This window comes from Salvia miltiorrhiza, chromosome 2 (assembly GCF_028751815.1).
Source record: "Salvia miltiorrhiza cultivar Shanhuang (shh) chromosome 2, IMPLAD_Smil_shh, whole genome shotgun sequence".
NCBI classification, from domain to species: domain Eukaryota; kingdom Viridiplantae; phylum Streptophyta; class Magnoliopsida; order Lamiales; family Lamiaceae; genus Salvia; species Salvia miltiorrhiza.
Genome location: NC_080388.1, coordinates 45,148,878 through 45,160,156, shown reverse-complemented (window position 1 = coordinate 45,160,156; position 11,279 = coordinate 45,148,878). Strand labels below are relative to the sequence as shown.

At 42.3% G+C, this 11,279-nt stretch overlaps 2 protein-coding genes and 1 long non-coding RNA gene across 3 annotated transcripts; all 3 read right to left on the bottom strand.

The window, feature by feature from the left end:
- Window positions 1-245: 245 nt before the first annotated feature.
- Window positions 246-2,026, bottom strand: LOC131009590 (uncharacterized). Its single transcript, XM_057937005.1, has 3 exons — window positions 1,418-2,026; window positions 929-1,345; window positions 246-404 (listed from the first exon to the last, which is right to left on the bottom strand). Exons 1-3 carry the CDS (start codon window positions 2,024-2,026, stop codon window positions 246-248), a joined length of 1,185 nt encoding a protein of 394 aa, XP_057792988.1.
- A 407-nt stretch (window positions 2,027-2,433) lies between these two features.
- LOC131011656 (uncharacterized) lies at window positions 2,434-4,426 on the bottom strand. The gene is made up of 3 exons (XR_009097066.1): window positions 4,206-4,426; window positions 3,102-3,175; window positions 2,434-2,743 (listed from the first exon to the last, which is right to left on the bottom strand). It is a non-coding gene; the product is annotated as an uncharacterized LOC131011656 (long non-coding RNA).
- Window positions 4,427-5,961: 1,535 nt separating this feature from the next.
- LOC131009589 (alpha-1,3-arabinosyltransferase XAT3-like) lies at window positions 5,962-8,580 on the bottom strand. Its single transcript, XM_057937004.1, has 4 exons — window positions 8,428-8,580; window positions 7,927-8,073; window positions 7,727-7,831; window positions 5,962-7,115 (listed from the first exon to the last, which is right to left on the bottom strand). Exons 2-4 carry the CDS (start codon window positions 8,042-8,044, stop codon window positions 5,962-5,964), a joined length of 1,377 nt encoding a protein of 458 aa, XP_057792987.1. The 5' UTR covers window positions 8,045-8,073; window positions 8,428-8,580.
- Window positions 8,581-11,279: the final 2,699 nt, after the last annotated feature.

Below are 11,279 nucleotides of genomic sequence, written 5' to 3'. Positions count from 1 at the left end.
AGGACCGTAACTAAAAGGGTAGTGCCGATTCAGGACACTTCATTGCGGGCCTACTATTTGAGGACGGTTAAGATTAAAAAAGCCCTCCGTAGGACAATTTTTGGCCCGATCGGGCTAAATCGCACGTGCCTCGCACGTGATCGATTACCCGAGCCCGATTACCTACGTGGCTTCCACGACACCTCCACCTCACCATCCTCTTATCTTCTTCTTTCTTCATACTTTTTCTCTCATTCTTTCCCGCATCATTCCGATAACACCAGATCCCCTTCGGCTGGACCACCTGCTTCACGACAAAATTGAGCAGAGTTGTCTTCCCGTCGGTGCTCTTCACGTTGGAGAGTCGCCGCAACGCCGTCAGATTGAATCCCTACGTGTTTCCCCAATTTGTGCCAGCGTTCAATCTGTTAAATCAAAGCAAAACATAAACCAACAATCTTGATTCTTTCTTACTATATCTTGATTAAACAATCGGCACAAAGAGCAATTCAACTCCAGATTCTTCCCGGATATAATTAATTATCCTTTATCATCTTAATGTTATCATATAGAATCGAAATAAGCATTAAATTGAGATTTATTAAAAAAGAGAAAAAGAAAAAATATCCCTTGAAAGCACAAAGACGCAGACTAAGGGCACAAAACTTGAAAAGCGAAGGAGGACAACTCAATAATAAAACTCAGGATAATCATCCATGTCATCCGACCAACGCCCATGGACGATATTATTCATTGCAATCATACTGGGCCTATTGGTGAAGTCAACCACAAACTCCCTCGGCTTGTGACCCCTTTTTTCCGCATTCCTGAGACGACTTTTAATACAACCTTCCGGACTTGCATGTACAGGCTCTCGTCCCTTTACCGAGCCCTTTGGATGACCACGTCCGCGCTTCTGCTCCGAGAGCAACTGCATCCCCTGATTAACCTGCTCCTCTAACCTAATTATACGACTCGCCATCTCATCCGGAGTAGGATTGGACTGCTTATCAAAATCAACTTCCTTAATCGGAGAATTAACCCGCTGGCTCGTTGAACCTTCTGCCCCAACTACCGATTGCTGGTATACCACAACTCCACTATTCGTTCCCGGAGGAAGGTATTTTGCTCGAAGAACCTGCCCAGGAAAGTTCGTTGTTGCCCTCATCTTCGGCAAAACCTTATCGCCAATGCTTCTCACGCTCGAGCTATCCTGATCCTCCAACTCCAAAGTTCCCTCCACATTCGAGCCCTCCTTATCACTAGCCAAATTATTGTCCGTGTGAGGCGACCCATCATTTTCTCCCTCATTTAAAGCCACATCTGCTTCATAATTGGAGTCCGCAATAATAGTCTCCTCCACTTTCTATTCCTCGTCCTCATCAAGCGCTTGATATCGGTTAGCATCCCCGGCCAGAGGGAGATCATTCTCCTTAACCGGCACTGTAGCCGTTTCTAGAAGATCAGGACCTGACAGAGGTTTAGCAATATCAACTTTGGGCTGCCATGCAGGAGTCGGACCCTCTCCCTTAGCAAGATTCTTCACAACCAGAGCAGGAGGCTCCTCAATGATCTTTTGCCTGCTCGTGGCCCTATCCGCTCTCCGGCATTTATCCGTTGAATGACCGGTAAATTTACAACGCGAGCAAAAAAGGGGCATAGATTCAAAACCAAACTCAATGTAAAACGATCTATCGCCGTCATCAATGTATATTGAATTGAGAATAGGCAAAGCCATGTCAAGTTCCATCAAAACCCGCGCAAAATGTCTCACATGACCAGTTGCGGAGGCGTTATCGATTCGCAGCGGATGACCAAGAACACGACCTATACCAGCAATAATCACCGGAGTCCATAACTCCACAGGGAGATAGTATATCCGGACCCAGACCTGAGCCAGAGACGACACTTCTTTATACGGATCGAAATACCTAGTCCATTCACGGAAGCGTACGTGGCCGATTGACAATTGGAGAAAAGAACTTCCCTTAGCTTTCTTTTTTGCTTCCATCGTCAAAAATTTAACAATGAAGAATCCCTTAGCCATGGGCACCAGTTGACAGTCGGTGCACTGCCATATGGTTCGAAGTTCATGAGAGAGGTCGGCGAACGTGCGCGGCTTGTCCCCTTTACGTTGGATAAGCCTACCGATTAGTGCAAATTGAAACTCTTCCAACTTTTTTTGATATTCCGATTTGGGCACTGAGAGGGTGACAACCTCTCCTTCTCACTGTAGTGGAAGGGCTCGAAGGCCATGCACAGCAACATCCGGTTTCTTGGGTTGAACTTTAGCAGCGAACGAGACAACCGGAGTAGATCCCGACAATTCTATCTGCGCCACTGAAGCAACTCAAGACGGCAGTGGCTGTATCTGTAACACCCTAATCTAATTAAGGAGTTAAATAAAACTTTTAAATAAATATTTAATGCGGAAGTCTTTAAATTTTTTTTATTAAATTAACTTTTAAAATAAAATCAACTTTTAAAATAAAATTCTAGCAAACAATTTAAGGAAAGTAAAGCCTTAAATGTAATAAACTTTTAAAACAATTTTCAAACGATTTAAAAGATATCAACTTTTAATGATATATTCAAATACTACCTTTGGTTTAAAATCGACAATCAACATCTTGTCCCAAAGCATGACATAAAGATGTCATGAAAATATTTAACTATTAAGTAAAACTTTAAATACTTGAATCAACTATCTTCAAATGACTTGAGGCGGCCATTCGACCTTCCACGTGCCTCCGGCCTTTATAACCTGAAAATGTTAATAATGGGATAAGCATACAAAGTATACTCAGTGTGGGATATCATGCAATAATTGTCCAAGATAATAACACAGTAAACACATACGGTCACTTCATATATATCCTCAATATTCGCACTGTGGCAACCCAAGGACTGTGAAGTCCTGGACCCTATTTACGGGCGCCTGGCGACATCCTCAAAATAAACCTCAAATCGCATTGTGGCAATCCAAGGACGGTGAAGTCCTGGACCCTATTTACGGGCCCCTAGCGATATCCTCAAAATATACGTCATAACACATATGGAAAACACATATTATTAAAATGGACAAGAATTAACCACAGCATGTACTGAAATAAATCCCACACCTGTAAATTTGAACTTGAACTTGAACTTCAACTTGAGTAATTAAATTAAAATTCATATCCTAGTCGCGCCGCACCTAGTCAGATAAAATTCAAATAATTGAAATATAAGTGCCTAAATAAACTTAAAGTAATTTAATTAAATCTAACTAAATGATTGGTTTTTATAAAAATATTTAAATCCATTTATTGTTTTTAAAATAAATCTGGAACAAAGAGTAATTTAATCACTTGAAAATTTATTTTTATAAGCCACTGATTTAATTAATAAAGTAGAATAATAATAAAAATACTTAAAGATCCTTTCTTTAGGAAAAGTAGCTAAGTTTCTAATTTAAAACCAAGTTCAGTTACGTAAATATGTTAATGCAGTAGATCAATCCATTAGCAAATTAGAACTTAAGTCCAAGATTTAAAATCCAATATCATTTCCCTTTATTTAAAACAAGGCTAAACTTAAGCCCATCTATGTAAATGGCCCAACACCCATTCTTCTCCATTAAATCTCGCTATCTCTCTCTAATTCACTACACACACACCAGCGCACCCTCTCAGTCTCTCCCTCCCTCGTCTTCCGCCGCCGCCGTCCGACAGCGGCGCCGCCCGACGTCTCCCTCTCCTTCCCAGCCTCCCTCTCCCTCTTCCTGACCCCTTTCTTTCCCAGCCTCTCTCTCTCCCCCAACCTCTCTCTCCGTCGCGGCCAGACAATCATCTGACGCCGCCCCCTGCTCCGGCGAGCAGCCAGCCGCTGCCGCCTCTACTCCCGCCGTCAACAGCGCAGCAGTAGCGCCGCTGGGACAGCAGCAGCCACTAGACGCTCTCTCTTCCTCTTCTAAACCCTATGTCCCAAATCCTCTTCAACTTCTTCTATTTTCTATTCCAAGTTTTCTAATTTCTTTTCTGGAAAAGTAGTAGAATTTTTTTCTATATGTTTTCTCATGAATTAGATGAATGATTTAGGGAAATTGTTTGATTAGAAACATGTATATGCTGAATTTGATTAAAGAATAGAAATTATTTTGGAAAAGCTTGTTGTGTTTCTGCACAATATAAAATAGGAGAAAAAGAATTGCTATGATGATTTAAAATTACAGAAAATAAATTTACCAAACTGAAGTTCTGTAGAAGGAGATGATCGAAGAGATTTACTAGCAAGTTTGAGGTTTCACAGGAATTTCAGACATGAAAAATGGTAAAGGCTGATGAGGATGGAGGGATTTGAATGAGATAAAAATCTGGAATGATACGTGGCTAAAAAATGGTGAAGTAAAATTTGGTGGATGTTGGAGCTGAGCAACACGTCAGAACTAATCTTAAAATTAAAATCAAATAAGTATTTACTCACCAAATATCTGAACTGGGTTAAATATGCCCATCTTCGTCCGGAAACCAATATAAAGCATAACATATTAAACCTATCAGACCCAATTAAATTAAAATTTAGAATATAAATTTCTATAATTATAGACATAATCTATAATTCAAAGTTTTATATCTAACTAGGGGCGCGACTAAATAAATTTGTAACTGAGAATATAATAAAATTTTAAATGACTTTACAATAAATAAATAAATAAAATTCAAACAATTCAAAGATAAATAATTTCAAATAAATAAATTGGTTTCGGGCTGTCACAGTATCGAACCAGGGATGTCCTGGTTAGGAGTAGATTGGTCACCGATTATACTCGGTGAGAAGCCCGACGAGCGCTGCCCAACAGCCACTGCGCCGGAAGAATAACCCGGCTTTTCGAGGGGCGGGTGCTGAGACGGAACATTGGCAGGGGATTTAGATCGAAACCCGTCAAAGTTAGATGAAACCGGGGAAAGGTTGAGGCCCCCCTTGTCTCGACGGACAGTCGGTGAACTCGAGTCCATCACCGGTAGGAACGAATGACAATTTAGGATTTAGGGCAGCTAGGGTTAGTGGCGTGGGGGGAGAGCATATCTGCAATCAAGGGATCTTCATAGAATCGAAATAAGCATATAAACAAGAAATTGGGGAAAGAGAAAGCTAACCGAGCATAATCTGGAGTCGATCCAATCCCGGTTTCTCAAAATCGGCAATAATCTGGTAGCCATGTTTCTGCTTATCGGGGGCCCACATCTCAATGTGATGTAAAATATCAATGACGGAAGGACAGTGTGACTTGATTCTGAAGTAGTCTTGTTCGCCAAGAACCGCCCTATACATGGCCGGGAAGTCGATGACGGGGACTGTTAGGGTTCCATCCATGTCGAAGACTAGGCCCCACAGCCTAGGTCTGGGGTTGACGACGACGGCTGAGGCGGATGAGGCTTGGGGGTGACGGTCGGAGTAGGCTCAATTACATCGGACTAACGTCTCATTTTTAGGGTCCTGCTAAAGTAACTTGGTCTTTTTACATTGATTCAAGTTTCAAAACTAATTTGACAATGAATTGATAATCACGTATGAATAAAGAAGAAGATAAAGAGAGGGATATATTTTTTTATTTTTTATTTTGTTTTTATTTTTTTTATAAAATGTGAGTGGATGGTAAAGTGGAGGCGTCGTGGCTGCCACGTAGGCAATCGGGCACAAGTAATTGATCACGTGCAAGGCACGTGCTGTTTAGCCCAGTCGGTCTAAAAATTGTCCTACGGAGGATTTTTTTTATTCTTAATTGTCCTCAAATAGTAGGCCCGCAATGAAGTGTCCTGAATCAGCATTACCCCCTTAGTTACGGTCCTAAAAAAGCCTGTATCTCTCTATTTCTAAGCAAGAGTTATTATTTAACTAAATAAGCCATGAGTTGACAAAGGAGTCTGTAAAATATTCTAATTTAACTAAAGAATGTATCAATTGATCAATAAAGAAATAATAAATAATCTATTTACAAGATTAATCTCTAATAAAGCTCATTGCCATAGCCATGGTCTGCCTGAACCTGTCTACATTAATGTTAATATTCTGGCCATTAAGGTACACTTCCGTCCCCGCGTCTACCGGAAATGCACCTCCGGGGTCTGTGAAAGCCTTATGGCTTCGCGATCCGAATATCCTTAAGAGCGAGCTCTCTTCGGGCTCAATCTTGTACCTCAAGTACCGAAGCCCCATTCCCGGGGTCGGACGACCAAAGTATGCTTCTGCAGCCCATTCCAGACCTATTAAGTCCACCTGCACCAACACCGCCCCGTCGGGCAGGAACACCTCGTTCGTGAGCCCGGCCCCGTGGACCCCCACGAACACGCTGCACGCGTTTATCATGCTCGAGAACACGTTGAGATTCGCCACCACTTTCGCTCTCTTCACCACAATCACTCGGAACCCTAAATCCTCCATCATCGCCACCACCTCATCCTGGTTGATGATCCGCCTCGACGTCGTGCGCGACACCAGCATCACCGTCGGAGTGTTCTTGATCTGAGAGATGTGGCTGTACTTGAGGTCATATGCTCGCCGGAGAAACTGTCGGAAAGTGGAGGTGGTTAGCCCCCTCGGTATGTCGGAGGAGTTCACCGACAAAAAACCGTGGAACTTGAGGCCGACTACCGCCGCCGGGAAGCAGTGGACGCTCCGATTTGCGGCGGGGTTTAGGATCTCGCGGGAAGAGAGGCCAGAGAGTATTTTGCGGTATTTTTTGGCAAATGAAGGTTTGTAGTCCTCCATTATAAGGACCACGCGTGTATTAAAGAGAAAGGTGGTGATGAAGAGGGGGATGATGGTCTCATCCATCTCGTGGAACGTGTTGCCGACGAATCCGCTAGTCGAGAACACCACTGCTGGGATGTTGTGGCTGTAGTCGCAGGGCGGGGGTGGGGCCATTGTCTTTCCTCGCACTATCCTCACCGGGGTTACCTTTTCGATGAGGGTTTTATCTTCCTGCCTGGCATAGGGGTGGAGCGTCATTTCATTCATGAAAGGATCTTCGGAGGGGATTGTGACTGTCATGGTTGTGGTGTCGATGTGCGCAGCTCGATTTGTAATGCAGTGCTTCGAGTGTTCTTGTGTGTCGCATCCGAAGCCGGTTGCTCTGAAGCTCTTCAGGTCTTCCCCTGTTTATTAAGTGATCATGAAAATGTAAGAGCAGGGTGCGTTTACTTTGATCGTTAAATATATCATGAGAAAAAGAGGGAAAAGGAAGGAAGAAAACTCTTACCCTTTAAATCCCTTCTCCATAACCAGGGGGCTTAGCCCACTGGCCACCGGGTCCTCACTTAAGTGAAGTGACCCGGGTTCGATTCCTCTTGGGAGCGAATTTGGAGATTGGAGATATAAGGTGGATTTTGGTGAATGGAGAGATAAGGTGGTTCTTGGAGTGGATGAGGAACTAATTACTAACATCTAACATGACTTTGCCCGATCAAAAAAAAAAAAAAAAAAAAAAAAAAAATTCCCTTCTCCATTTTCCATAGATAACCTCTTTTCTTCTTTCTTTACACCTCTAGAATAAAAAATATTATCACACCTCGTGATGATATTTTCTCTCATTGAAGTGAAAAGAAGAAAAGAGGTTGTCCATGGAAAATGTTGGAAAAGTGAGGAGGGTTTAAAGGTGATCAAAATTTATTTTTCCCTCCATTTCTCATGATAAATTTAACAACCAAAATAAATGAAGCCATAGTGAATTGAAAACTAGTTTAGAGAGAGAGAGAGATGTGGAGACCTTGGACTAATCTTGAGAGGACAAAATCTAAAGAATCGGAATCTCCGACAGATTTTGTGGCGGCGGTGGTGGTGGAGATGGTTTTAGCCGGGGAATAATTGGAGCCTGCAGATTAGAAAGGATTATTGAGATGAATAAACATAAGTTAAGTATACTTGAAATGAAATCAATGATAAAATTGATGAAATTACGGAAGATACGTTGCTGGAAGTGAGCGATGTTGCCCCACATAATATCGACGAAGAGCAAAGGAAGCACAATGACGAAGATCGATGTCGTTAGACGCGAGAAGAATTTATTTGGCTGATCCGTCTCCATTCTCAGATTGAAAGAAAAGCTAAAGATAACTTCATTGGTGGGAAGAAAATTAAGAAGTAATCAAAGTTAGTTTGCTCAATGCATAATACAAATATTTACAACTTCTCTTTGGCTATTAGTTTTGAAAATTAAAGCCTTGTTAAAATAATTTTGTGCTGGAATAATAATCACAATGTTTCAAAAATAAATTGAAGTAAAATATACAATCTCCATTTATATATCTTCTTTCCTTCATGATTAAAATATATTAATCACTATTAAAAATACACCCCTTATTATGGATTTTGAGCTTCATATTGCTCATCATTTTTGCCTTCTGTTTGAGAATGAGAACATAAGAAAACGAAAATATATAATCAAAATTGAATCAAACGGCAGCATACCTCCAAAATTAAACACACAATTATTCCTACATTTCCACGTGAATATATTTCAAATTCCATCAACAACGCAAAACAAGAAACACTGAATAAATCTATCTGTAACATCAAATATTCGTGAACAAAAGTTTCCCTCGGACTGAACTCGCAAGAGAAGTTGCATGAGAGAGAGAGAGAGAGAGAAAGAAAGAGAGGGACACAAATCACATTCAAAATGAGAGGACGATGTTTGATCGAGAGCGTGAAAGAAGGAATATTGAGACTATTTTGGGATTCTGGGGGTGCGGATTTTTGGGAGATGTTTACGTTATGGAAATTTTAAATCTTTTCAATTAACTTTATTTTATTTTTGAGAACATCTTTTCAGTAATCTTTTTCTTTTTGGCATGGATATGATCATAGGAGGGAGTGGTAATGTTTGAACCGAAACAAAATGTCCCCTTAATTAGTGACCTTGTTTTGAATCTTTGATTATTCAAAATCATAATATAATTTAATTTTAAATATTCCATATATTTCGTGTCGCTAGAGCTGAGGCAGAGTTAGCCAGCTAATAGATTGTTAGAGATACAATGCTTGCGGGCATATTACACTTTAAACAGAAATGTAGGAGATGAGATTACAAAGAACAAACTGTATTGAAAATACAAATAAAATGAAACCAGGAAAGACAAAGGCCGAGTCGAGGATGATCCTCTATCCGCAAGATGAGATACACCTCGGTAGTGCTCTCGGTTTGGAGTGTTGTCTCCAAAGATGAAACGGCTTCGTCTCGTAGGTAGCAGCACCGCAGACCAACGAGCTCTGGCGAACTGGAACGAAGCGAGAACAGAACTCCGACTATGAAATACAAAGGGAGTGCGTGGATGCAGAGTGCTTGTATGATGTATGTTCTGTGTGTTGGATGCATGGAGGCTGTCCTATTTATAAGCACATACCACATCAATAGGGGGAGCCTGCAGCCTTAATATCCATTGATGAAATTCAAGTGCTGCAGGGAAGTTACTCTTGTAACATTTGTAACAGTAGGGCTGTTTGAAATCTGCTAGGTAACTCCCTCCCGTCCTATTATGACGGGAGTTACAGAGATGTGGGAAGCTTCTAGCTGGGAGACCAACGGGTCCTCCCGTCGGGTCAAGCCCCGTATGCACGTGTAGGTCCAAACGGATTGGGCCTCGTTCTTTGGACCGAGAAATCGCTGGTCCAAAAAGATAAGGTCCGTTGGGAGCTAAGGGTAGGCCCAAAGGGCCTAATTCTTCGGACCGAGAAATCGTTGGTCCAAAAAGATAAGGTCCGTTGGAAGCTAAGGGTAGGCCCAAAGGCCAGGCTAAAGACCAATTGCCAAGATCCAAGTCCACGGCCACGCGTCGGGTGACGGGGACCGAGTGCCGGGGATGGGCGGGCGGTGGCGGCGCGCGCGTGTGGGCTTTGCAACCCGTCACGTGTGCACACAGTTTTATTACATGCTCTGATGTAATAACTTTTGTACTGCAATAAATGTTATCCACAAATCAATATGGGATAAACATTAATCTCTCTTTAATGCTTATCATTTCTCACAACTCCACATTTCAAGTACCCAACTTTAATTAATTATTTCTCACTCATCGGAAATCGGTTTTGAGTAAATAAATATACTGTGATCATCTACTCGAAACGTACATCGATTTGTGCCATTTAATTATGCTAAATTAAATATTTTCGGTACTCGAAAATTTAATCAAATATTGGTTACTCAATAACCAATTTCCAACATAGATTTCATAGAGGGAGTGCTTCTTTTTTTTCTTTTTTCTTTTTTCTTTTTTCTTTTTTCATTTTTAATACTCCCTCCGTCCCAGCCCAATAGGCTCGTTTTCCTTTTCGGGACGTCCCAGCTCAATAGGCTCAGTCTTAAAATGGAAATAATTAGGGTTGTAATTAAAATAATTAGCTACACAATTAAAGAGGATATACACCCTAATTTCATTCCCTCTCTCTCCCTCTCTGCGTCCCAGCCCACTTTTCTTTTCTTCTTCATCTCTGCTCTCTCCCTTCTTTCATTCCATCTCTCTGCGTCTCTCACTCTCTGTTGCTCTCCGGCGAATGTCGCCGGCTCTCGCCGCCTCCGGCGCGGCGAGGCCGGCGTATCTTCTTCTCCCTCATTTCTTCTCAACCTCTTCCCCTAGATCTAAAATCAAAATCAAAATCAAAATCAACCTAGGGTTTTTGATTTGCAGATCTGAAGACGAAGTGGAAGAAGACGTGTCGGTGCTGTAGACGTGTCGGAGACCTTCGTTACCGGAGCCGGTGGTCGCGGAAGAAGACGAAGCGGCGGTGACCGGTGCGGAGGAAGAGGCGAAAATCAAAGCTCCACCTCCCCCTTCTCTCAACGACGAGCGCCGCCGCTGACTCCTTCGTTCAACGCCACGGTGCCCCCGCCCCCTCTCCTCGTCCGCTCTCTGCGGTCTTCCGGTCTTCGCCGCTCTTCCGTCACCGCCGCCCCCTCCCCCTTTTCTCTCTCTCAACAACGAGCGGCGCCACTGACTCTACAGAGCTCCGGCCACACGGAGCCCCCACCGCCGCCGTTCTCCGTCTCCACCGCCGTTCTCCGTCTCCACCGCCCCCTCTCCTCTTCTCAGTTCTTGATTTAGGGTTCTTCATTTGCAGATTCGATTAATTGAAGCATTTTGATTGTTGCTGAATTTCGATTGTTGCTGATTGTTTGATTTTTGATTGTTGCTGATTGTTTTGATTTTCTCAGTTCTCTGATTGTTTTGATTTTTGATTGCTGATTGTTTCATTTTTATTCTTGCTGAATTTGCAGATTCGAAAGTTTGATTTCTCATTTTGATTTAGGGTTTTGTGAAGCATTT

What these genes read in the sequence shown, in the direction of transcription:
- LOC131009590 (XM_057937005.1), bottom strand. Translation starts at nt 2,026, where the DNA reads ATGGCTAAGGGATTCTTCATTGTTAAATTTTTGACGATGGAAGCAAAA. An exon ending in TAGAAACGGCTACAGTGCCG is followed by an intron (nt 1,346 to 1,417) that starts GTTAAGGAGAAT and finishes GACGAGGAATAG; the next exon opens with AAAGTGGAGGAGACTATTAT. An exon ending in TAATTAGGTTAGAGGAGCAG is followed by an intron (nt 405 to 928) that starts GTTAATCAGGGG and finishes TTGATTTAACAG; the next exon opens with ATTGAACGCTGGCACAAATT.
- LOC131009589 (XM_057937004.1), bottom strand. Translation starts at nt 8,044, where the DNA reads ATGGAGACGGATCAGCCAAATAAATTCTTCTCGCGTCTAACGACATCG. An exon ending in CATCGCTCACTTCCAGCAAC is followed by an intron (nt 7,832 to 7,926) that starts GTATCTTCCGTA and finishes TCTAATCTGCAG; the next exon opens with GCTCCAATTATTCCCCGGCT. An exon ending in CCTCTCAAGATTAGTCCAAG is followed by an intron (nt 7,116 to 7,726) that starts GTCTCCACATCT and finishes CTTAATAAACAG; the next exon opens with GGGAAGACCTGAAGAGCTTC.